This window comes from Wolffia australiana, chromosome 3, assembly GCF_029677425.1.
Source record: "Wolffia australiana isolate 7733 chromosome 3, ASM2967742v1".
Classification (NCBI taxonomy): Eukaryota; Viridiplantae; Streptophyta; class Magnoliopsida; order Alismatales; family Araceae; genus Wolffia; species Wolffia australiana.
This window is the reverse complement of record NC_135837.1, coordinates 19037096-19063846: the sequence shown is the minus strand read 5'-3', so window position 1 is coordinate 19063846 and position 26751 is coordinate 19037096. Positions and strand designations below refer to the sequence as shown.

The following is a 26751-nucleotide window of genomic DNA, read 5'->3' as shown; positions in this document are numbered from 1 at the left end:
GGAGGGAGGATGACTTGACTATTCTTACATTACTAGAGTATTTATAGTGACTTGAGATTGGGTAGTCTCCAGATGGTCTCACCAACAAATTAATTTTTAATTAAGTATGCCTGACGATGTAGATTACTTTTGAGGAAATCACAATGCCATACCAATCAAGTATCATCAACAAAATCTTTTGATTAAGGCAAAATTTATTGTCTTTATTGTCCCTAAAATGTCTAAATTTATTGTCCCTTTCTTGGCGAAATTATGGCAATGGGAGATAAATCTTCCAGGTGGCACCAGCAGACATAATTACAAAGGTTCTTTCTTCTGCATCATTTCATAGCATCCTATCCGATCTATGACTCATCTGTATATATTGTCTTTTGTGATGTATAATTTTATTTCCAGGTCTTTTAATTGGCCGACGCGAAGGAGGATCAGCGTGAAGATCAGAAGATCTGCATCATACTTTCTGAGTCGCATGATCGTTTTTCCTTTTCTTTGTCTACTTGGAACCTTCATTGACAGGGGTGATTAAAAATGGGGCTTTTATGTACCTAAACCGGTTTCCCCATTTCTCTGTGAGGGAAAACATTGTTTCGCGGTCGCTTTCGTTTTTGGAGATGTATTTATCTGATCGTTCGCTAATTGAATCATTTTACTTCTACTTCTTGTTCTTCTTCTTTACCTTTTTAATTCTTCTTCTTCTTCTCCTTCTTTATCCTTTTAATTCTTCTGCTTCTTCTTCTTTACCCTTTTAATTCTCTGCTTCTTCTTCTCCTTCTTCTTCTTTACCCTTTTAATTCTCTGCTTCTTCTTCTTCTTCTTCTCCTTCTTCTTCTTTACCCTTTTAATTCTCTGCTTCTTCTTCTTCTTCTTCTCCTTCTTCTTCTTTACCCTTTTAATTCTTCTGCTCCTTCTTCTTTACCCTTTTAATGCATCTGCTTCTTCTTCTTCTTTACCCTTTTAATTCATCTGCTTCTGCTTCTTCTTTTCCCTTATAATTCTTCTGCTTCTTCTTTTTCGTTACCCTTTAAATTCTTCTTCTTCTTCTTCTTTACCCTTTTAATTCTTCTGCTTCTTGTTTTTCGTTACCCTTTAAATTCTTCTGCTTCTTCTTTTTCGTTACCCTTTAAATTCTTCTGCTTCTTCTTTTTCGTTACCCTTTAAATTCTTCTTCTTCTTCTTATTCTTCTTCTCCTTCTTCTTCTTTTCCCTTATAATTCTTCTGCTTCTTCTTTTTCGTTACCCTTTTAAATTCTTCTTCTTCTTCTTCCTTACCCTTTTAATTCTTCTGCTTCTTCTTTTTCGTTACCCTTTAAATTCTTCTTTATCTACTTCTTCTTCTTCTTGTTCTTCTTCTTCTTCTTCTTCTTCTTCTTCTTCTTCTTCTTCTTCTTCTTCTTCTTCTTCTTTACCCTTTTAATAGTCCAAACCCCGTTGATTTCTTCGGCGATGGACCCAGTTTCTTGCCGCCATCCAAGTGCTTCGATCCTCGCCATCAACTTCGCGACACCATAAGATCTCGATCCCACCCATCCGATCGGATCGACGAATCTTTCCAGACGTGTCCATCCCTAGTCAATGTCAATAGGGCCGCCGCGTAGACTTGTATTTGCCAATTCCCACAAAGATCTTTGAATGGCGTCGTAGGCAAATATAGACAGAGAGAGAGAGAGAGAGAGAGAGAATGAGTCTTCTTCGCCTTCTCAAAGTCGCGTTCAATGGGCAGACGGCGTCAAATCCTGGCAGCGCTCCGCGCCGCCCGTTCTCCCATTCTCTCTCTTGTCTCTCTATTTCTCCTATTCTTCTTCTTCTTTCTCTCTCCTCTTTTTGGTGCATATCTGTCTAAACAGAGCGAGGAACGCAAAGAAGGAAAGAGAGAGAGAAATGGCCTACCGGCCTGACGAAGATTATGATTACCTGTTCAAAGTGGTGCTCATCGGCGACTCCGGCGTGGGTAAATCCAATCTGTTGTCCCGTTTTACGAAGAACGAGTTCAGCCTTGAGACCAAATCCACCATCGGCGTGGAGTTTGCAACGCGTAGTATCAAGGTCGATGACAAGATCGTAAAGGCTCAGATTTGGGATACCGCTGGCCAGGAAAGGTCGGTTTTTCTCGCAATTATTGATTCGTTTCCGTCGTTCTTTCATGATCTTCCGTTCTCTTCATGATCTGCGTTTTAATCGTGTCTTTTTTTTTCGGTAGTTGAAAGCTGAGATTCTTCTTCTTGATAGGTTTGATCGATTTATCTTCGTTGAAATTCCTTTTTGTCCTCCATCGCAATTTTAAAAGAATCTAGATGGTTCTTTTGTCATTCACGCTTGTTCTTTGCTTCCATCATTGACGAATGATTTTTCGGCGTCCTACTCTCGTTAAATACGTAAATTACATTTTGCACTAATGTTTAATTTCTCTGGACAATCTTTAGACAGATCGTATTTCGCTGTTAGATAACGCTTTCAGCCAGTTACTCGATTCATGAACGTAATCAAAGTTAGAACCAAACACTCATGCATGCATGCATGTTATTTACCGAGTTTTGCATAATCCTTAAATGCAGAGTCCAACTACAACGGATAGTCATAAATATCCTGCCTTTCTTTCCGTGCCACTGCTAAATAAAGCTTTTAACCTATTTCTCATGCCACGAAACGAAGAATACGATTAGAACCCAAATTCGTTCATGATATTCAACTTTTGATTAGAATTAGGGCGAGATTGGCTTTTGATATTACTTTCCTTGGAGTGATCTGGGGAACCACCAGAAGTGATTTGGAGACCACGACCCTTTCTATAGGCCCCCAATGGGTCAGTCAAATTAAAAATCTACCCATCACAGAATTTGCAACTCAAACCTAGCTTCTGCAAATAATTCTAAAAATGCCCATGCCCTTATGAATAATAAGATTATCTCAAACTTATCCGATTGCTTTAATTGGTTTATTAAAATCATAATGCCCTCAGAGTTTCTTACAGTTTTAGAATTATTAGGAATTTTTTCTGTACAACTATATATCATTTTTTAATTGTTTTTTTATTATATTGGTTGTATTTGCGTTCCAAAAGACCAATCATTATTATTTATATCTTTAAATTCCTACAAATTCAGATGCATGCATATAATTCGTAAAAATCGTAAAATATCATTTTAAATGTAGCACAATTAGTTCATCACTAAACTAAATCAGATAATAGAGGGCTTCAAACATAATTCTACTCACATACCAAAGTCCTATTTTTCAGATAACTGCCCCAAAACAATCTAGACTGTAGTGAAATAATCCATTATTCTAGCCAACAATTAAGGCAATGGGACCAATGATGATTCTTCATTCATTCTGCCCTTTATTGTCATCAGCCAACCGCCCCATAGTCACAAACTCCATCCATCCCATCCAGCCTTTTGGACAGAGACCCAAAAAAAACTGTAGACTACGTGACGAGTGACTAACCTAAAACCGCAGATTCTGTGACAGATGACTGACCTAAAATGCATCCCATCCCACCCAGCGCTTTAGGACCACAACCCAAAAAACTGCAGACTTTGTGACGAATGACTGACCTAAAAGCCATCCCACCCCGCTCAGCGCTTTAGGACCAAAACCCAAAAAACTGCAGACTTTGTGACAGATGACTGACCTTAAAGCCATCCCATCCCGCCCAGCGCTTTAGGACCAGAACCTGAGGAACTGCAGACTTTGAGACGGATGACAGACCTAAAAGCCATTCTGTTCCGTCCAGCCCTTAGGACCGAAACCCAAAACTGCAGGCTCTGAGATAGATGACCAACCAAAAAACTATCCCACAAAGAAGATAGCCAACACTGACTATTACCTCTTCTGAACAGGTACAGGGCCATTACCAGCGCTTACTACCGTGGGGCAGTGGGTGCGCTGCTAGTCTACGACGTTAGTCGTCACATAACGTTTGACAACGTGGAGAGATGGCTAAAAGAGCTGAGAGACCACACCGAGGCCAGCATAGTGGTCATGCTCGTCGGCAACAAGGCAGACCTTCGCCACCTCCGAGCCGTCTCAGTAGAAGAAGCCAAGGCCTTTGCTGAAAGAGAGCGCACCTTCTTCATGGAGACGTCTGCGCTTGAGGCTCTTAACGTGGAAAGCTGCTTCGCTGAGGTGCTTTCTCAGGTCTACCACGTCGCCAGCAAGAAAACTCTGGACGGAGGAGATGACTCTGTGGCTGTTCCCAAGGGCCAGTCTATTACTCTTGATTCGCTTGATGATGCCCCTGCGGTTAAGTCAACTGGATGCTGCTCCAGTTGAAGGGGAAAGGCTGGGTGCTCTGCTGTGACTTTGAGGGTTTTTCTCTGTTGAGTGGGTTTCTATTATTTTTTAAAATTTTGGTTGAATAAATGAAGGAATGAAAGGTGGGGTGGCCTGGGAAATAGAGTGTGGGGGGTGATCATGTGATGCATTCCTATGAAAATCATGCTTCCCAGGACCCAAAGTTTAGGTATCTGCCACAGTTTTTATCATGTGAACCATGATGAAACAGTTTTCATCATCTGTTTAGGTATCTGCCACATTCATAACCTGAGTAGGAAAATAGTATCCAATGAATGCATCAGAATAATAACTGATTCAATACCTTTTGAGGTTCACTAACGGGGGATACCAAATCAAGGCATTTAATTTGTAAATGAATTTGGTTTACAGTTTTATTTTTATAATTTATAATTTAAATAAGGTGACTTGCATATTCCTACTGCTCATGAATATAGTGGAATCCCTAATATATAGAATCATATTTGGAGCCTTTAATAATGTAATTTTCCATTTTTACTTAACATATTTTGCTGAGATTCCAAAATTCAATTTTGGTATGTTGTTTTGGGATGCTACAAAGTGTTGTCAAGTGGAAATTATTGTAGTGGTCGGCAACATGATTAACCAAAGCATTTCTCAATCAATGAACAATCTACCTAGTTCTCGATCAATGAGGTCCTGACTAAATCAACTCCTAGGAAGGGTGAAATATACAGAAAAACACTCAACATACAATCAATCAAAAACATCTAAGCACATTGGGCATGATGCTTATTGAAGATAATGATTCTTACATTTGTCATCTTGACTAATAGATGTCATAGGAAGGGTACATAATAAGTATTAACTCAGATCAGAATGAAATACAGCTTTAATTAAAATGAAATGGATTGGGCAGTGCTAAATTCTAAGGTCTAAATAAAACTTATGAAAAACCAATAGAAAATTTCCGGAAAACAAATGGAAATGTCGTAAGTACTGATTCTTTCATCGTTCAAAATGTATTTGTCTCCTATTCTAGATGATAAGCATGAATATGTTGTCCCTAACAGGCATTTAAATATAATATTTAGTAATAATTCATCCTGAAATCGTAACATGATGCCATTTCTAAGATGAAAAATCGCATTTATGTGAATTTTGCATCCTAACCCGAAAATGCATCATTTAATGTAATTATGTGCTTGTTTTGTGAAACTAACTCCCCTTGACCTCTCCAAAGTCAAGTGGTTAATGTCTCACTCTTTTCATGAGCATTTGGATGAAAGGGAACATGAAAATGGCATGCGGTACGAATGCAACGATACCGGCAACGATCAGAAATGTCATCAACTCCGGCGCAATGCCAAATCAGGTTTGCACGTAATTAAGGATCATCCTTTCATATTAGGATGATCCGTGAATTTAGGGAGTTGGTCCGATCCAATTTTGTGTATTTTGGGTACTTAGACCAATAATTAAGTCTACAAAGGTAGGGTTTGATGGAAAATCAGAAGATCAATAATTTCTTCATGAATTCAGACTCTTGATGATTCAGATAGATAGATGAGTGAATTGTCGATCCAAAGAAAAATGTTTGAAAGCAAAAGAAGTTAAAATGAGAAAATTATGATGATTTTAGTGAATATGGGTTTTCTATAATTTTCCCAAAGGGGGTAAAATATTGATGCAACATCAGCATCCAGGTATGCTACGTGGACTGGCGAGTGGTGAGGATGGTGGGCACACGTGTTTACTAGAGGCACACGAGTGAGCAAGTCAGAGAGCGAGAAGGGCACTTTAAGCATGCCAAAGGTTTCAATGTTTTGAATAGTAAGAGGGACTTGTTATTATAAGCACAACAAAGCTTTTGTTGTTTTCCATGGGATTAAAGTAGTACTGCACATTGCAAAAATTTATTTAAATGGTAGTTATGATTTGACCTTACAACTATTTTAATTTGACATTTACGCCTGCAACACCCGACTGAGAGCTATTTTGAGGGTAGATTTGCAACATTTTTTTAAGAAAAGTCCCTCAGATTTTGTAAATGGTTTGAAAATCTGAATTTTCTTGTGATTCTATCCTTTTTCTTCATTCTCGCTTGACACGGATCAGTGCGCCAAGCCATCCGATTGCGATCGGATGGCCGCAGTCATACACGCCCATCCAAGTTTATTCAACTCATGAAATTTTGAAATTGGATGAACGTGGACCATCCGATGGCGATCTTCATGGTCGGACAGTCCACGTTAAAACCACCCTTGATTTTAAAGGAAAGGGACACTGTCGCGCCCAATCAGGCCATGACAGCTGTCATTTTTTGTGGACTTAGTTCAAAATAAAATGATCGTACGACCAACATTAGCCCTAATTAAAACATTGATATCTTTTGATCTACTTATCCAGTTGACATGAAATTTTTATGAGAGCTTTCCTACGACATTATCTTTTATTTGATATATTTAGATATTGAATTTGACTTATTAATACTTTATGAAAAATATAATGACCAAAAGGCCCTCAAAACTGTAAAAGGCCCCTATACATTCCATTTTCTTTCTCTCTCATCACGTTTTTTTTATTCTCTTCTCTGCGGCAGGCTTCAAGGAGTAGGAGAAGTGCAAGGCCCATTCTCAACATTTCTTGATGCTTGGGACTGATTTTTGAAGCAAAATTCAAGCAAGGAAGCAACCGGAGCAAGTCGAGCACCGCCCGGCCTAGGATTGGCACGTGACAACAGGATTTGTGCAAAAATCTGGGTTATTCTATGCTTGTTTTTACTTACCGTTCATACCTTAGTTATTATTTGATTTTTAGTCTAGTTTTGTTTCATCATTGCATCATTAAAACACAAAAAAACCCTTTCACATTGTTTCTCTCTTTTCCTATCATCAAATTCTATCCGAAAACCTTAAAAACAACTCCTAGCATACCTAAACACATGTTAAACCAATCCCCATATTCTCTATCATCTTCTCAACTTTTATGATTCTCTCTCTCTAACCAAAAATCATATTCTTAAAAACATAGATATTCCTCTCTCATCAATATTGGAATCACCTCATCTCAATACCTAAGCTCCCTGAGGCTCGACCCTTACTTAAGCACTATACTAAGTGAGGTAATATAAATTTTATTGCATGAAACTCGAATCACAAAGGCGATCTAATTAAATCATAAAAATTGAGTTCATCACTAGACCTCTTAATTTGTTAGACCAAGATCCTATTTACATGGTTACTCAATAACATAAATTGTAAGGAATAAATAATGTAATCATATAAATATAAATCCAGTCATAGTGTTCATAGTTGGATGAATTTAAATGACCACCCCCCATCCTTAATAATATTTTTTCTAAACATCAATAATGCTGCGTTATAAAAACATTAAAATTGGTCAACACATGATACAAATGTTTTCCTCATTAACATGCTACGTATCATGAGGAGAATCCAATCAAAATACTTGCATTTTAAAATATTGAACATTGAAATATCCCAAGTTCTAATCAGACACAATAAAGATGAGAAAGTTCTCTCTAAAAATTGATGATAGGTCCAAGGATCGACACAGACAATTGGGATAAGACTTGAAAGGGAGAGTAAATACTCTAAATTGTAATATTAGTGGTACACATTCAGTTTGAAAGGCTAAGATGCTTATCTCTGGGGAAGCAGTAAAATATTTTAAGCAGGCTAATCAGCATGTATGGAATATTCCTAATAGTGTCTCTGCCATAGGCAACCATTTATATTGTAAAATAGTTCAGTTTTTATAATACTCAGTGATAGGTGTAGTGACATGATTGTTGCAGTCATCGGGGTAAATGAATGAATAAATTTTAAAATAGGAACGAATATGTTAATGAGGCTTTTGATTCAGCTGAAATACTTGACAAGAATAATTCACCTTATCTATGTTTATAATTCATAGGGGGAGTTTGCAATGTAAAAAATTCAAAGTTCCAACAAGGTCACTTTTTTTTGTTGACACAAACCAGATATGTGTGTGCGATAACAAAGTTCACACCTCTGTAGAAAACCTTTGACAGATTTACAGTTTGTCCCATTTTGACTAGTTCATCTTCTTCACTGTAGAGGGCTCACTGAAAGTGTATCACCAAACATCTTGGTAATGACGTTGGTAGCTTCTCGAGATTAGTGTGACACAAAACGGGAACTATACTTTCACCAGCTTTTTTGAAGTGTGTTTTAGAATGTATTTTAAAATATGTCATCTCCTTCTTTGATGTCATTAGATCAATAAAAAAACAGAGAATCAATCCATTGTGGAAATAAAAAAAATGAAGACTTGCCATGACAATCCAAGCGTGAAATTATATTCTTTAAGTAATCATCCAAGTTTTTCTGATTTTGAATGAAATGTTCAGATTCTTACTACAGCAAATTACTCAGTATCTTTTTTTTGTGAACTTCTGAAGGAGTTCCCACATACTTCAATGATGTTTAAGGCGTTGATGATCCTGAGAGCAGCAAGCCAGCAGCGTACAGTGGTGTGCACCGATCTTTTTCCTTACTTTTTTCATGTCCTCAAAAAGAATGAAGACTGAGCCTACAGAAGGGTTCAATAGTGCAGGTCACCTTGCAAAAATCTCAGGAAAAAAGCATGTACATGTTCCATTCACATACGGCCTCAAACAGCGGCAGTGCCCATGCCCATCATGACAAATACCTGCGCCTCGTTCTTTATACAGAGTATGGCAACCAATAGATACATAAGTTTTAACTATTTAACGGCTGTCCTCCCACAGTTTTGACCTGGATAAAAAAAAGACAAAAAGGTCAGGGAGAAAGCAGCTAGCCAACATAATCGACCGCCTCAAAAGAGACATTTCTTGCGATTGATCAGATCTCTAAGCTAGAGATTCATGCCTTCAGTTGAATTCCCATAACCCAAGTTCTGCCCTCTGTTTTGGCAGACCTTGCCCCTGCCTTTAGCGGAGCGCTTGCCATTAGTGTTAGAATTTTCAAAGGGAAGAAGCTCCTGGTTGAGACCCCCAGTCTGCTGTTGGAGTGTAGAGAGAGAATCTTCAGAGACTTTCCCTTTTGTGCTCTTTTTTGAGTTCACAAGCTTGAGCTCCAACCTGTAGAGGGCACAGGCATCGCAGTTGTTTACTTCATATTCATAGAGATGCCACTCGAAGGTACCCAAAGGTTGTGGGTCCATGTAGTAGGATCTCTTCAGGCCTCCAAATTCCTTCATCACTTGCTTGCGTGACTCGTGCCAGCCTCTCCCACTGTAGTCTGGCAAGGACCTCTGCTTGCGGTTTCCACTCTCAAAGGCCCGCCGAGGCTTGTCGAAGAAGAGCCATTCTCTCATCAATTCCCCTTCAAGGACGGCGAGGTCAAAAAGTTCTGTACATTTGCAAGCATATATAAAATGTCAGCCATGCAAATATTCATGAGTGTACTGAAAGGCGCAGACTTCCATGTACAGAAAGGACGCGAGGGAAGAGAGGGAGGAGATGAAGAGCAGAGAAGTTTCGTACCCTTACATAAGGGGTTGGGATATTACATGAAAGACCCTACTTGCAACAAAATATGTGGATTAATCAGTAATTCACTTCGGGCAAGAAAAAATATTGATAAATAATATTAAAAATTAAAATAAAAAGATATGGAAAATAATTAAAAGTAAAATATGGAATAAATATTAAATAGTAAATAAAAATGGAAGGTAAGGTATAAAGTTATAAATTCATTTCACCAAAAGCCCAAAACAAGCGCAGAAGAAACAATTGAGTTGAGGTGCACTGGAAAATGATTGGAAGTAAAACGTTTGATTCAAGATAATGGGAAGACTAACAATGAAGAATTGATGGATTTTAGTGCCAGGGACATTCGAAGGAGGCTTTATCAGGAAAATAATTCACCTGGCCATAAAAAATAATAACTTAAAAAATGAAAATAATAAATCCTTACATCGAGAGTCCAAACTGATCGCACAATCAACAACTTAGATGAGATGTCCGGGAAACGTTTGAACAAAGGGAAGATTAATAACGACAAATCGATGGATTTAATTACCAGGTGCATTCCAAGGAGACTTCGTCGTCGCTGCTCCCTCGCATTCTGGAATCCCAACGTTCTTTCCATGAGTCTTGGCGATAAGTGCAGCGAAGAGAGGTCCATCCTTCAGGTCAATGCCCCCTGGCCGAAGAACAGGATTCATACCAGGGGGGCCTTCATTGAGTGCCAGTATAGCATGAATGTAACTACAATAATCTTGAAACCAATCGGATCCTTTAGCAGGTCTCGGGCAATCCCATAACGCGCATTTAGGCCTTAAGAAAGCAGATGCTGGCGGGCATATCGTCGGAAGCAAGTCTGAAATATGTTGACCTCCATTATCATCATGGGAAAACACATCATGCAGGATCTCTTGATGAATATTCAATTGTTGGTAGCTGTTTCCGTGAGGTAATGCCATGGCAGCAGTTGCTTTGGAAGCATCCAAGTCTTGGAATCTATGTTCTTGAATATCCTGATTAACGTAGAAGTTCTGGAAGAAGGACCGAAGCAAAATCAACAAAAGACAACTTGTCTTGAGACACAATCACCCAGAAAAAAATTATGATATTTTCGTGATATTATTCACTTCCAATATTTTACTCATTATCAAACAACAATAAATATCGCATGATATCACAAAAATATATAACATTATTTTTGGATACTATCCACTATAAATTACATGTAATAAAAAGTTTTAGAGTACCGAAGCACGTTAAGGCGGCCGCCCGCTAAAAAATCATCTTTCAATGAAGGTCTTGTAAACCAAAGAAATTGACATGATATGAGAATACGGTTGTGCAGCCACTGTGTGGCCAAATACTTCTTAGATTACGACGTTCCTGAAGAATATGATACAATGACCATACATTTTAGCACATCAGATTACGTATCCAACAAGCAACATTTAGAGAGAGCACACTGGGAAATGATACTCAAATAAAAACTAACAAAAATTTTGTGACATCACGTGATCATTTTTTCACTCGTCGTTATAATTTTGACCCATGAGCTAGAACAGGATGAACCAGTCATTTATTTTTTCATAAACCTTACATCTTTGTTTACAATAATTTCGATTATAGCGACAACAAACATGCCAGAAAATACCAGGAAAAGTCACCTCTTGAGGAGTCCTGACGCAGGTTTCCTGCAAATCAGGCTCAGACTTAGGGTTTACACGGGGCGACTCCGCTAACTTGCTAGTGGCATCATCTTCCTCCTCGCAGAGCTGCAGAAGGCGACGAATATCCGAAGAAAGATCCGAAGAAACATGACTCGCACCCTACAGAACATCGATCGATCACATGAGAAGAAGGCAACAATCACGAAAAAGCAGTTCCAGAAAGGGAGATTACGATCAAGGAAGAAGCAGGCGACGCCTGATTGAGCTCAGCCTTCCACTCACGAAGCATCTGGTTCACCTGCTCTTCAAGAATCGCGACGTCCCCAGAACGGCTCTCTTTACGGGCAAACTGGAGATCGTTGAACATGCCCTGAAGATCATCCACCCGGTTCTTCGCCCTATCTTTGAATCGTTGATGGGATGCCGACTTGGAGCCGCTTCTCGAGCCCTTACCCATCTCCGATCGGGCAAAATTGAAGGCAAAGAAACCCAATTAACCTACGAGCGCAGTAGAAAAACGAGAGACTGATCATCATCTGTTGATTACCCAGAACAGAAAAAGTACGGGAAAGATGAAGGATTAAACCTTGCGTGATCGAAAGCTGAAGAGGGAATTGCATGGTAATCGATCGGCGGAGATGGAGAGGAGGCGATGGAAATCTGCCCTTTCTCTCAATCTCGTCCTCTCTTTCTCTCTCAAATCGTTCTTACTGCCAATCTGCCATGACGAGAACCAGTGAATATGGTGGAGTCAGAGAAGTGACGCAGCAAAAGAAGGAAAAAATAAAAGGCATCTTCTGTCACGTCTGGGTTGCCCAAATTACCACGGGCGTTAGTTTTATTTACCTCTGTGCCACGTTCTTTCGGTGGTGTTTTCGGCTGGGGATGGTCGGTCTTTTTTTGTGCGGTCGGCGGTCGGTGTCCGGTGTCGTTCGAATTTTCGAACTGCATGCCGCTCTAGAGGGGCTGTGCGATGTGCAGTGCGGTTTCGTGCGGAAATCCGCACTGCACATTGCACGAATTCGCACATTTCACATTTCTTTAAAAAATGTAATTTTAAAATTCATTTTTAACTCGGAAAATAATCAAACGTTAACCTTTAAATTCCAAAGATAATCAATATCGTTCTTAAAAGTTCTAGAAATTTCTTAATTAATTTTAAAACTCATTTTTAATGCGAAAAAACAATATAAAAGTAACCGTTAAATTAAAAAGGTAATCAATAGAAGTCACTAAAATGCTAGAAAATCATTTACGAAGGCAAAAAAATATAAAATTAAACGTTAAGTCTTAATATAATCGATGTAAGCCATTAAAATTCTTTATTAATTACGCAAATATTTTTTAATGCGAAAAACAATATAAAATTAACCGTTAAATTAAAAAGATAATCAATAGAAGTTCCTAAAAGGAAATTCATAGTCAATTTTAAAAAACATTTAAAACGCAGAATAATATTATTTAACGGTTAAAATTGTAGTAAATTCTTGAATAATTTTAAAAATCATTTGTAATGCGTAAAACAGTAAAACATTAATCGTTAAATTCATAATATAATTGACCGAAGTTATTAAAATTCTAGAAAATTCTTAATCAATTATACAAATCTTTTTTAATACGAAAAAAAATACAAAATTAGCCGCCAAATTAGAAAGATAATTGATAGAAGTTAAATTTCTAGGAAATTCTTAAGTAAATAATCTTAGTCGATGGGATAATTTCCAATTCTTGAGGGGGATGAGTACATTCTTATATGAGGTGATGATGTGTCTGAGTGTGGAGCCATTTCCACTAGATATGATGATCATGTAGTAGTACTTAAAATAACACGAAAAGTAAGGAGAGTATGGAGGTCAACACGGATAATATTTTTTTCTACATATCAAAAAAAAATGTAATAAGGAGAATATCAGTCAAACTAAGGAGCTTCCAGTTGACTCAAAATTTTGAGTGGTATGCTCCTCTATTTCTTTGAAATCCCTTGTGAACAAGCACTCTCTTTGAATCCTCAAGCCGAATGTAGTGGCATCCTTCCAGTGAGCGACCCTCATCTCTTTCCTTTGATTCTTCTCCAAAAGTACCTTTAACTGTAACAGGACAGTTAAGATGTTAACAGCTTCAAATAACAGGATTTTTCAAGATGTTAGCAGCTCTCGGATGAGCCTTCATCTCTAAACATTTGTTTTAAAAAATATCTTTCAACACATGGTAGGTCGATTTCATTATAATTGCACCAGCATATTTAGAGTCCAATGCTTCATGAAGCTTAACAAATGAAAAATTGATTGCAGTGAAAAATGCTGAAGGACAGGCGTAGAAAATTGGAATAATATTTTTTAATTATGGTAGTTTCAGAGTTATCAAGGACAGATATGAAGAAAAATTAGAGAAGTTCAAGATTTATGAAACAATTCGGTGGATAACTGTCTAAGATGTCTAAATTACACTCTTTTGGAGGCAATACTAGACTCGCATTCTACATAAATTATTTCCCGCTATTTTACGATTGACTGTTTATTATATATTTACCGTCCATTTATTTTTCTTAAATCCAAAAAAGTGAAGAGGAGCTCACAAGACTTGCCCAAGAAGTTGAGAATCAACCAAAGGTCCCTTCATGAAGTTCGTACATTGAGAGGATTATAGAGATCACCAAGAACAGCCGTAAATTAGACATGGACATAGAGAAGATTGTTGAAGACACCAAGGAGCTACAGAAGGAGAGCAATGCCATCAGTGAATGTCTCAACAGGTTTATTCTGTACTCAACAAATCTCTATTAACGTAATCTTACCTGTGTCCAATTCATGACAGAAGTAGAAATTTCAAAGAATTTTGGCATAGAAATTTACAGATGTATAAATTGCATATTGAATTTTTTTTGCTGTAGGTAATATTCGGAATAAAAATGTTGAAGGAATAGAAGTTGAGAATCTGACTTTAGAGCAAAAGACTGATACATATATTATAAAATGAAATAAACATAGAGGAAGTTTTTGAAATAAACATAGATAGCAAGTACAATTATGGTAATACAGAGGAAGTTTTTGACAAATCACCATTATAGGGGGAATAACCTGCAACCTTTTCTGTGAACTCAAAGAGGAAGAATCATACTCCTCTCCTTCAAATTTTGTTTTCTCTTTTCAGACCGAGTGGATGACATCAACACTATGGCAGAAGCAACATAGCATCATAAGAGTTAGACCAATGCCGAGTAAAACCGTGAAGAAGAGTAGGAATCACAATCATTAATGAGAAACAAAGTCTTGTTGTTCCGAACTCAGATGGTGAAAAACAAATTTCGAGTCCAGAAAAAGGGAGAGGTGGTTAGTTCTTCAAGGGTAACAAAGGGAGAAGCATGTACTTTTTCAGAATTTTAAAGGGAGTTATAAATTTTGGTTAGCCAGCTAAATAAAGATAAGGAGAGGTCATTTGTCATAAATGTTTTTTTTTCAGATGGTTTATCAACACTATAAAAGATCTCACTAAATGTGTCAAATCTTCAACTACTCTTAGCAAAAAAATATAAAATTGCAAGTAGTAAAGCATACCATGGGATCTCCGTTGCTATCTTCGTCTGATTGCTTCATATCAGTGTAGTCACCCTCTTCCGCCCACAACCAGCACTTTAATGTCATAAGTAATTCAGTGCTCTCTACTATCAATCTTGAACGTTTGTAGCTGATGACTACATGACCAGCAGAGAAGAATCTTTTCGATGGTGCACTCGTTGCACAGACCGATAGGAATTCCTTCACAACCATTGCCATCCTTGGATATGAATGTTCTCATCTTATTTCCCACCAGTACAATGGTTCGGTCCCCTTGAGAGGAGGTGAGCTCATGTACACATCCAGTTCGTGTCCTGGAGTAAGGGTTGGCGTCTGCTCACTGTCCGATAACAACTCGTCCAGTGCTTCGCTAAAGAATGTTGTACACGTCCACTCCGATCGAAAGCATGCAGAGGAATCTGAATGAACAATGTTGTCTTCATTGGTGATATCGGGCGACTACAATAAGCGTTGCACATACGCGAATGCTTCATCCCATTGGTCACGGTCCAATAATTGTAACTTCATGGAGGGATCAACAAGAGCAGCAATGGTGAAGTCTGGGTTGCGAGTGAGGACTGATGCATATCTGCTCATCTTACTCCTCATCGCCTCACAAGCCTTGTACACTGATGTCCGTTTCTTGGTGGACATAACATTTTCCACTCGTAACATCCTTCCCTCTCTAATACCAGCCATTACACCATTTAAGTGTCTCATCACAACTTTGATGATAACAATTGCCTCATTCATTGTGGGTGCTTTTGAACAACATGCTATTGTAACAGCCAACTGAAGGGGTTGCAATATACCCGCAAACTCCTTGATCATTGCCCATTCCTCGTCACATAAGACTTGTTTTTGTAAGACAATCAATGAAATGATATCTACAACATCTCTTTTCTAAGACAATACCTAGTAACATGGCATACGTAGAATTCCATCTTGTTGGGCAGTCCAATGGAATTTTTTATGGTCAGGTAGCCCAAATTTCTATCATAATGCTACATAGTGTTCTTCATGCTGGGTTGAGCCACGTATTCCTGTGACTATATCGCGGAGCCAGACTATGACATCACCTAAATTGGATGTAGAGAACACAACAAGTATGCTGCCTTGCTCTACATCGTTCATACCGCCCATATCGTCCTCGTTTATAATCAATGACTCTGATGGCGCCTCTGTCACACGTAGTGAGCTCATCTCGGCCTGGACCACAAGGTTTAGCACGTGCGTTATGCAAAGCGTGTGTCGGCTTGCACTAAATTGAGGGTTTTCTAACTTCAGATGCTCCTCTAGAATAGTCATCATCTTTCCGTTGTTCGATGTGTTGCTTATAGTATTTGCGCACACTTGCGTATTTTGGATTCATCAATGTAACAGAACGGTGAAAATAATAGTTATTCAAATTTTTATGCCGTAACCCATACCTTCTTCAGATCAAACTCCTCCAATAGTTCAAGAACGCGTGCACTCATGTTTTCACCAGTGTGGGAACCAGTCAGTTGGCATATTTCTAGAACACACTCTCACAATATCCGCTCAAAGTCCACCCAATGCAAAGTCACACCGAGGGAAGCAATGTTGTTTTCTGACGTCCACGCATCAAGTGTCAACAACACTCAAGCAACGGAGGCCAATTTTTTTCGAAAAAATTTCTTCATATCTTGATATAGTGAGAAGTCTTTCACCTTGATAGCCTTCACTGACGGGACTGGTATTTCTTCTTGTACAAAATAATGAAGAAGTCGTATGAAGTATTTCTTCCTAACAATGGCCCACAGCGAGTCAGACAGACTTATGAACCGCACTAGTTCTTCTTTGGTCTTCTCTATGGTACGTCTAGTGTAGTTCTATTTCTTCGTATCTCCACCGGCAAACATCTCTAGAACTCATTTGTCCTGTACGGCTTGACTTGTCTTTGCTTTCAAAGACTGGAATAATTTATGATGGAACCTTTCTAGGTGCCTCCATAGAGGCGTACTGCTATGGTACTTGTTGCGGTCTACAGTGATACCACACAAGTTGCATTTGAATTTTTTTCTACCTATGTCTGTGAAATACCTTACTTCATCACATGCATTAAGGCGAGGCTTTTTTCTTCCTCGTGGTTGGGCTATGGTGAGCTTCTTCTTCTGCACACATTTCTACAGCATTCATGCGAGGGCATACCAACTTCTGTCCTACATTTACAGGTTCGTAATGTGGACAGATCTTGAAAAATCTTTATGGAAAATAGTTTTCCAAAAGTATGATGTTTCAATATAAAAATGATAGGAATAATAAAGAGAAAATAACTCAAATGATAACAAATTGTTGAAGGAGAAAGATAACAATTGGTTACAAGGGGGGCTATTAAGTAGGTGAACAAGAAAACTCTAATGATCCGATGGGGCTGATCTTGAGTGATAAAAAACAAACCAATAGATTCACATGTCTCAAGAAGCAACTTTGTCAGGAAAAATAATAATTAATGTCATCTTGTTGTAATCTTCAAGGCTTTCAGGTATCTTTAATTTCAGTTTCACGGTAATAAAAAATAATTAACAATTTAATTTTCAACTATTTTCGTTTATAAAGATAAATGTACAGAGATGTAAACGATAGAAGAAAAGGAGAATTTTTTCCATAGTAGACTTACATCAAGATAGAAAAGCACATAAAACCACAAAATTAGAACATTTGAAGATACCAGTACAGTATAACTGAGCTTGCAAATGAAAACTCCAGTCCTTCTGCTACCCAAAAACTCATCAAGTGCCATCAATCATGACATAACCCAACAATAAGATCAATGAGACATCATCAGTGACATAAGGACACACAAAATTATTCGAAAATGGATCTTGGTCTATTTGAGATTGTTCCTTTTAATCGTAATCAAGGATATTCATATTTTTGGGCATTATCTAAGAAGCATCCTCAATCAAAGCCTATCATTCCATGATGATGCCAAAGTATCCTCAATCAAATGACAAAAGAGAAGTCAACAATTGATAGATCAGGAACATCTGTAAACAGCTTGTGCAAATAGACAGTTCAGACCAGTATGATTAGTTTTCAGATGCCTAATAGGCATGTCCGTGTAGACTACTCTACGAAAAACCTTGCATCTACGAGTGGAGCTGGAACATCAACCCTATTAGACTATGTGAAAAGCTCAAGCTTTCACTAGATAAGGATAAGAACAATCGACTTCTCCAAATGAATGAACTCCTGGGACATAGTCTAATAGGGTTGATGTTCCAGCTCCACTCGTAGATGCAAGGTTTTTCGTAGAGTAGTCTACACGGAGACATGCCTATAAGGCATCTGAAAACTAATCATACTGGTCTGAATTGTCTATTACAATAAGAGAATGGTCTTTCATACCACGCCCATAACTTGAAATAGCTTCTTATCAATGATAAGTGTGATTAATGGAAAGAGAAAAAAGAAGAGAGAAGAATTTGGGGCAAGAAGGAATAATTTTTATTGCTGAACTGGGCCCCCTTTTATAGAAGAAAAACTTCACTTGTTAGAAAGGGAATATTCCTAAGGAATATTCCCTGTTTCCAACAGTCATATATTTTGAATATATGACTGTTTGAAACAGAGAGGTCCAGCTGCTTTTAATGGGCCCTACTGGGCCCTTAGTGGAAAGAGAATCAATAATATATGGGCCCTACTGGGCCTAATATATGGGCCCTACTGGGCCTACACTAATGGGCCCTTAATGGGCCCTTAGTGGGAAGTTAGGCGGCCCATGTTGGGCCTGAAGTAGTTATTTTTATTAATATCTCCTAGGGTTAGGCTATTACAGAGTACAAGGCCTCGGGCCCATTAGTTAGCTTAAACCCTACTAAGTATCCTCCATGACCTAACAATAAGTTTTTAGCCGATATCTCATGCTTGAAGCTTTTCTCATGGTAGTGGTAGTCATGTTGGGATCGGTTACGTTATTCTGAAACTTATTGACTATGGATATGTTTTAGTGGTACATTTGAAATTCGGATAAGTTCTCTAGTCAATGGCTATTGACTGAAATCGTTCCCCAAAGGAGAACAACCAGCCTTGTCGTGCTTATCGCGTCATCTACAGAGACCACACAGTGGGAATTGTGTCCTAATTAGATGACTTCAAATTTTGGGCACTTCATTATGAGCCGTAATGAATTGATCGGATGAAAGTCGACAGATATGTTTCGACTTTCAAGTCCAGTTTTTTCTCAGGAAAGTCAAATGGGCCATTAGGAAAAGCAGCTTAACGATTCTGTGATCTGACTGAATAGGCAACAACTTTTGGACAATGACTTCAGGATACAGGGAAATGAAATGAATCAACTAATCCAAAGAAAATCTTTATAAAATATTTTGAAGGGGGAAACAGTTCCGTACTGCACAATAATTACTTCAATCTACAAATCTGATTACGGACTCCGACCCAACCCTCAAGACTTCTTATACCAAAAAAGCATGATAGAAGGTACAATAAGTCGACAAGTTATTTGAAATCTCTGAAACCATACAGGGGTATGGCAAGATTTTCGCCTGAAAGATTGAAAGAACAGCTTATGTAATGCTTACTCCGAGGAGATAAAACACATCATTAGGTACATAAAAATTTTTACACCCACTTTCAAACATATTCACATGCTAACAAAAGACACGGTTGATTACTTTAGAAACAATGGAAACACAAACCAGCCGCTGAATTTTTTTTGTTGCAAAATGTTTATTTCTCATGCTCCATTATTCTTTCTTAAGTGCACAGTTGAAGCTCTTTTTGGGGCGATTTTTTTGAACAAAAAAAGAACCAAAAAATGTGAGGATTTTTATTTGCAAGGATTTCTAATCCTAGACAAAATTCTAACACCAATGTCTCGTTTTGATCCAGCATCCATCATAACATGGGCATATGGATTGTTGTGGCTCGAGGGATCGTCTAGGATTCCACGCATGAGATCAAGATGGAGAAGAAGATGACAAGAAGAAGATTGTCTAGGATTCTGATCATGCAATTGGGGATCTATCATTTAGATTGAATAGGAATCTAAAAGAACTCCAATCCTGACGAGATCAACTCTCTTTGTTCAATTGAATAAAAATGGGAAAAATAAGAAAATAAAGATCGCTACTTACCTTTGTCGTCTTCATTATTCAATCATTCGTCTTCACAGTGACTCACTCTTTGTCCGACTTCTTCAGAGGAGTGCGGCATCTTCTTCATAATAGAGTGCGGATGCTGGGGGGGTCTTCTTCAGCTTCTTCACACTTGGAAGCTGGGGCAAAAGTGGTGGGGGTGGCGGAGAGTCAGAAACAGAGAGAGGGTGGGGTTCGTGGGGGGAGTGGGGGTGTATGCCTTTAAAAAAATTCGCATAATCGCACCAAACCGCACCGCACAAACCTCTGGGCAGTGTGTGGTGCATTGTGCAAAAGAATTGTGCAGTGCGGTGTGCGAATTTCCCACAGTACCACACAACCGCACGATCGCCCGTTCGGTCACACGAACGGACCATCCCTATGCCGCTCAAACCCTTTGGGATGAGCGGTTCTGAGATTTTGGGCGGTTCTCTCTCTCTCTCTCTCTCTCTCTCTCTCTCTCTCTCTCTCTGTCTCTCTCTGCCTCCCTCTCTCTCTGTCTCCCTCTATCTGTGTGTGTGTGTCTCTCTCTCTTTCTCTCTCTCTTTATCTCTCTCTTTTTTCTCTCTCTCACTCTCTCACTCTCTCACTCTATCTCTCTGTCTCTCCCTGCGTCTTTATTTGTGTTTCTCTGTCTCTCTCTTTGTCTTTCTCTCTCTCCCTCTCTCTCTGTGGTTCTCTCTCTCTATGTCTCTCTTTGTGTTTCTCTCTCTCTGTCTCTTTTGTGTCTCTCTCTCTCTTTGTCTCTCTCTGTTTCTCTCTCTCCATCTCTTTGTTTATCTTTCTATCTCTCTTTGTCTCTCTCTATTTCTCTCTCTCCCTCTTTGTTTCTCTCTCTATCTCTCTTTGTCTCTCTCTATTTCTCTCTATCCCTCTTTATTTATCTCTCTCTCTCTGTCTCTCTCTGTTTCTCTCTATCTCTCTCTCTCTGTCTCTCTCTGTTCATCGCTCTCTCTCTCTCTCTCTGGCTCTCTCTGTTCTCTCTCTCTTTGTCTCTCTTTACTTCTGTCTCTCCCTCTCTCTCTGTTCCTGAATCTCTCTCACACTCTCTCTATTTCTCTTTCTCTCTTCTCCCTCCGTCCGTCCCTCTCTCTCTGTCTCTCTCTGTTTCTCTTTCTCTTTCTCTCCCTCCCTCCATCTCTGTCTCTCTATGTTTGTCTTTCTCTCTCTCCCTCCCTCCCTCTCTATCTCTGTCTCTCTCTGTTTCTCTCTCTGGCTCTCTCTCTCTATGTCTCTCTATGTTTATCTTTCTCTCTGTGTCTCTCTTTGTCTCTCTTTCTGTCTCTCTCTATTTCTCTTTCTCTCTCTCTGTTTCTCTTTTTCTCTCTCCCGATGTCTTTGTGTCTCTCTCTGTTTCTCTTTTTCTCTCTCCCTTCTCTTTGTGTCTCTCTATGATTCTCTTTCTCTCTCTACCTCCCTCTCTCTCTCTCTACCTCTCTATGTTTCTCTTTCTCTCTCTATCCCTCCCTCCCTCTCTGTCTCAACCTCTCTCTGTTTCTCTTTCTCTCTCTCCCTCCCTCTCTGTCTCTACCTCTCTCTGTTTCTCTTTCTCTCTCTCCCTCCCTCTCTGTCTCTACCTCTCTCTGTTTCTCTTTCTCTCTCTCCCTCCCTCTCTGTCTCTACCTCTCTCTGTTTCTCTTTCTCTCTCTCCCTCCCTCTCTGTCTCTACCTCTCTCTGTTTCTCTTTCTCTCTCTCCCTCCCTCTCTGTCTCTACCTCTCTCTGTTTCTCTTTCTCTCTCTCCCTCCCTCTCTGTCTCTCCCTCTCTCTGTTTCTCTTTTTCTCTCTCCCTTCCTCCCTCTTTTTTTCTCTCTACCTCTCTCTGTTTCTCTTTCTCTCCCTCCCCCTCTCCCTCCCTCCCTCCTTTTTTCTCTCTCCCTCTCTCTGTTTCTCTCTCTCTCTCTCTCTCTCCCTCTGTCTCTCTACCTCTCTCTGCTTCTCTTTCTCTCTCTCTCCCTCCCCCCTCTGTCTCTCTACCTCTCTCTGTTTCTCTTTCTCTCTCTCTCTCCCTCCCCCCTCTTTGTCTCTCTACCTCTCTCTGTTTCTCTTTCTCTCTCTCCCTCCCTCCCTCCCTCTCTCTGTCTCTCTACATCTCTCTGTTTCTCTTTCTTTCCCTCCCTCCCTCTATGTCTATGTTTCTCTCTCTATCTCTCCCTATATATTTGTCTCTCTGTCTCCCTCTATATATATATCTATATCTCTATATATATGTATATTTCTTTATCATCTCTCATCTTCTATTGATCTATCTATCTATTTTTTCTCTGTCATATCTTGTATCTCTCTCCCAGTAAACTTATGGTCACACATTCATCAGCTAAATTCTAATCAAAATTGAAGGAGGTAATGAATGGACGAAATTTGTTATAGCATTGATGAGAAATTTGCTTGAGACCATATATGGGCTTCTTCAATAAACCTGGGATTTCCAATCACAAATTTTTGTAGTTTCACCTTGTGCATTGTCTCATCAATATCTCCATTGAGAAACACAATTTTGACATCTATCTAGTATAGATCAGGATCAAAATGTTCTAGGTGTGCTATTATCATTCTAAAGGAGTCTTTGGATGAAAGGGGAGAGAATTTCTCATTAAACTAAGTTTTCTTGTTGACTAAAACCTTTAATGATAAAGGTAGCTTTGTATATTTTCATTTAACCATTTGAGTATCTTTTTGGTTTATATATATTCATGTAATTCTTTATTTATTCTAAAGGGTCTGAAGTTGAATCGTATCATTTTTTATATGCTCTTTCAATATGTAAAGCTATACTAGATTTAATATGTAATCATCCATTTAGAATTAAACAATGGATGATTGCAGATTACACTTAAATGAGAAGTTCTTTCATTGTGGGTCAAGCTTTATTTCATTAGGTAAAGCTAATAAAATGCTAGAATTACACATTTTCTCTAGTGGATCTTATTCACATCACTTGAATCTTAGGTTGTGGAGTTTTTTCATCTGGAATAAAGGATGTAACGCTATTGTATTGAATTAGAGGTACATTTAATGGAACAGATAATGTTAAAATAATTTTTAGTTTCATCAGGAGTGAATAATTAGGTATCTTATAATTAATACTTGAATACAATATAATGAACTTATCTCCCCCTACTAACACAATATCCTCAAAGAAATATGGGTTTCTCATCTAGAAAATGGCTTTAGTAATGGGGTCATAAGATTTGAAACCTCTAGACATTTTAGAATAGCCTAAAAATTAGCAGTTGATGTCTCCTGAGTCAAGCTTTCTTGCATTAGGCAAGTCACGTGTTGATTCTTCTTGACAATCTCAAAGGTAAAAACATTTCAATCTAGGTTGTTTTTTTTCTAAATCTCATATGTGGTGTTCATAATTGCTTTTGTTGGAAATCTATTAAGTAATTAAGGTGTCATCTTTACCACTTCCCCCTAGAGGTTCATAAGAACCACTGATTCTGTATTTACATTCCTTGCCATATCTTGAAATTTTCTGTTTCATCTACCAGTTACATCAATGATGTTTGGTGAACCTAGCATATTGTTAAGTACGTATAGGAGTACTGTATCACTCTTTAAAATAGCATTGAAAGTTCCTGGTTGCCATTAGGAATGGTCCACAAATGTCAGCATATATCCATTCTTAAGCTTGTTGTTGAAAGAAATAAGCTCACAAGTCAACATTTGTTTTAGGATTAATTTCAGTTTTATGGACTTTATACTTGGGTAGAAAGGTAAGAAAATGATTACAAATTTATGTATAATTTCACCTAAACTTTTTATTTCACATAGGAGAAATTATTTTTTGAATTTTTTTTTCTAGAAATAATTTCAAATTGAAAATGACTATAAATGATAAATAATATATTTATGTATTTTTTACAGAATTTATTTGGAAGGTAAAACAGCAAGAAATAATATATTATATATGTGTGTATTTTATTTAATTATTAATGCTAAAAGTAAATCAGAAATTATTTTTGATTTAGGGATGGGACCTGGGCAAAAAGGATCCCCTGGTCAAAGGTACACCCCAAAGTGACCCAGATTTAGCCAAAATTTGGCTAAGTCTGGATAATCGAAGGAAACGGGGCACCCTAAAAATATATTAAATTTTGAGCATGATTTGAATCAGGGAACAGCAAACGTCATCGGTCACATCATTCGTCACATTGACATACCCATGAGTGATGATGTTTTTTTTGTCATGTGACGGTGACGGTGATGTAATACCAGTGACGGGAGACGTGATGGTGACGAAGGGTCTCAGACGGGCGATGTGATGGGACTTATGTCACGGATGATGTTTGTGACAAAAATTTGAAAGCATGAAAATTTTTATGTCATCCCTCCTCACCCTTCCTTGGCGACCATAGAGCAGCAGTGCTGCCATGATACAACAAAGCCCTTCATTGTCCTCCGGCCCTCTGCCGCCTCCCAGACCACGTATCATTTTCCCCAACTCCAGCTCTACAATTTTCCCTCCAAACCTCCCCAAAATGATCATTCCTGCTCAACCTCTCTCTCTCTCTCTCAAGCATAAGTGCTTATGACTATTCATATATTTTCGTCACATGTGACGGTGACACTGTCCAGTGATGGCATGAAGATGGGACGATGGATACGGTGACGCGTGACACATATGTGACGAATTTTTTTTCAAAATCCTGGGATGTGTGATGGGATGGGAGATGTGACAAAGTTCTCATCATGTCCCCGTCCATCACCACACGTCATCCGTCTCATCACGTCCAGGTCGTCACGTCCTGGACATGCCGTTCCCTAATTTGAATATAGATGAAAAGGGATGCAAATTTGGAAGGTTAAATGCCTGAACTTTTTGATAAAAGTTTAAGTGAATAAAGTAGAGATAGTGTGGAAGGTTAGGAGTGAGAAAAGTTCGGACTCTAGAGAGAGAATGTGGTACAAAATGTGTGGATAGAGGGGGAGAGTGGTGTAAATTGAAGGAAAAGTAGGGAAAAGGATTGGGATGATGCTAATGCTTTAAATATAGGTTCCTAAAATTTTGATGTTCATGTCTTGTACACCAATGACTCTTCCTAAACTTTTATCCTTATATTTCACCACGATCAGGCATTTTTCAATATAGGAAAATATGAGCAAAGGAAGAACAAGTAAAAACACTAACTTCTACCAGGTTGAACAACCATGATTCTGGAGAACTTTCTCCTCCTCGATAGCCACTGTTAGAGCTTCAAGAATGATGGAGATAGAGAGGAAGATAATAGTTTTACATTGGGCATGATCTTTAATGCCCTTCTATTTTTTAATATTCTCTCCTTGCCATTCCTCCCTCTTTTCCCATTGGATGAATTTAAAAGTTTGGGGCTCTTTCATTTGAGTTTGTGATCCTCATCAAAATGGAAGTTAGAGGGAACTGTGTAGGGATCCACAACATCACCTGAAAGAAATTCCTACCAAATAGTTGACCAGACCATCCTTCCCTTTAATGATGTGGCCTGGTATCACTTGGTGGGCCAATGCAGAACTATTGGACTGGGAGGCCCCAATAGTGATAAGGGGCCATCTTCGGTTTAGCTTACATCAGGTCCACTTTAGGGCCCTGTGGTAAACCCAAAATTAAGGTTTTCATACATCATTGGTGCTTTTAAGTTTAATCTATAAAAATACAAACATGTACCCACTTAAATAAATCTAGCTAGTGATGAGTGCAAAGTGTCTACACAGGGAGTGATAATTAAGTAATGGATATTCTTTAAATAGTGATTATTTAGACAAGGGGAGATATGTATAAAGATATGGGGTTTACAGACTAAGAAAATGAAAGGCAAAAATATGATAATTACTAATAAGATTATGATGATTATTGATAAACTCAAAATGGGGGTTAAAATTATGCCGTTATTGAGTTTAATCAATAAAATTTATAAACCAATACTCAAATGATAATTCTAGGAAGTGGATGAGTACTAGTCGTCTCCACAGGAAATGGACCTTAGATATTTAACTATCTCTAGATAATGATGCAGGTTGGATAAGAAGGGATATGTATAGTGTAAGAGGTAGTGAAGCGATGAAAAAGTTAGATAAGAGGGAAGATAATAAGTAATTAAGTTATGTAAGAAGAGAAATAGTTAGGAAGTTGTGAATAGGTTGAATGGAATTCGGGGAGTAAGATACAGGAAGACGTAATGGGAAGATGGTAAATGTAGGAGATGAGTAAGATGGGAAGGAGTGGAAGATAGTGATTTAATGTTTACGAGTTAAATGGATGATAGGGTAATGGGGTTGATCGTGATGATGTATTATGATGGATTGGAATGGAGGTGATGAGGTTGGTGATATGGATCTACTAATATATGTGATGGAGAATGACAATTGTCAAGCAAGAGACTAACCTTAGATCCCTACATTCCACTGGGATCAAAGAGATTTCCTGATGCAGATCAGCCTCCCCTCTTCTACATTGACCTTCTCCAAGAACTCAAGAAACCAAGAAAACCTAGACAGACCTTCAAAAACCTCACTCTCTTTCGATTTGCCTCTCTAGGAGGAAGTAAGTTTAAATATATTTTTTATTAAAGATTGATGTCCAAATTTCTAGATCCAACATATGGAGGGTAGAGGGTGGAAAGATGAAGATACCCTATTAGATATCAACCCCCCAAGTTGGACAATTCACATCCATTCATT

General features: G+C 38.4%; 2 protein-coding genes across 2 annotated transcripts; one reads left to right on the top strand and one right to left on the bottom strand.

The window, feature by feature from the left end:
* Positions 1-368: 368 nt before the first annotated feature.
* On the top strand, positions 369-4375 carry RABA1G (RAB GTPase homolog A1G). Its single transcript, XM_078572976.1, has 2 exons — positions 369-2096; positions 3840-4375. The coding sequence occupies exons 1-2, from the start codon at positions 1879-1881 to the stop codon at positions 4270-4272; spliced, it is 651 nt and encodes a 216-aa protein (XP_078429102.1). The 5' UTR covers positions 369-1878; the 3' UTR covers positions 4273-4375.
* Positions 4376-8833: 4458 nt separating this feature from the next.
* On the bottom strand, positions 8834-12181 carry VOZ1 (vascular plant one zinc finger protein). Its single transcript, XM_078572975.1, has 6 exons — positions 12005-12181; positions 11651-11916; positions 11416-11577; positions 10308-10782; positions 9153-9635; positions 8834-9038 (listed from the first exon to the last, which is right to left on the bottom strand). Exons 2-6 carry the CDS (start codon positions 11873-11875, stop codon positions 9007-9009), a joined length of 1377 nt encoding a protein of 458 aa, XP_078429101.1. The 5' UTR covers positions 11876-11916; positions 12005-12181; the 3' UTR covers positions 8834-9006.
* Positions 12182-26751: the final 14570 nt, after the last annotated feature.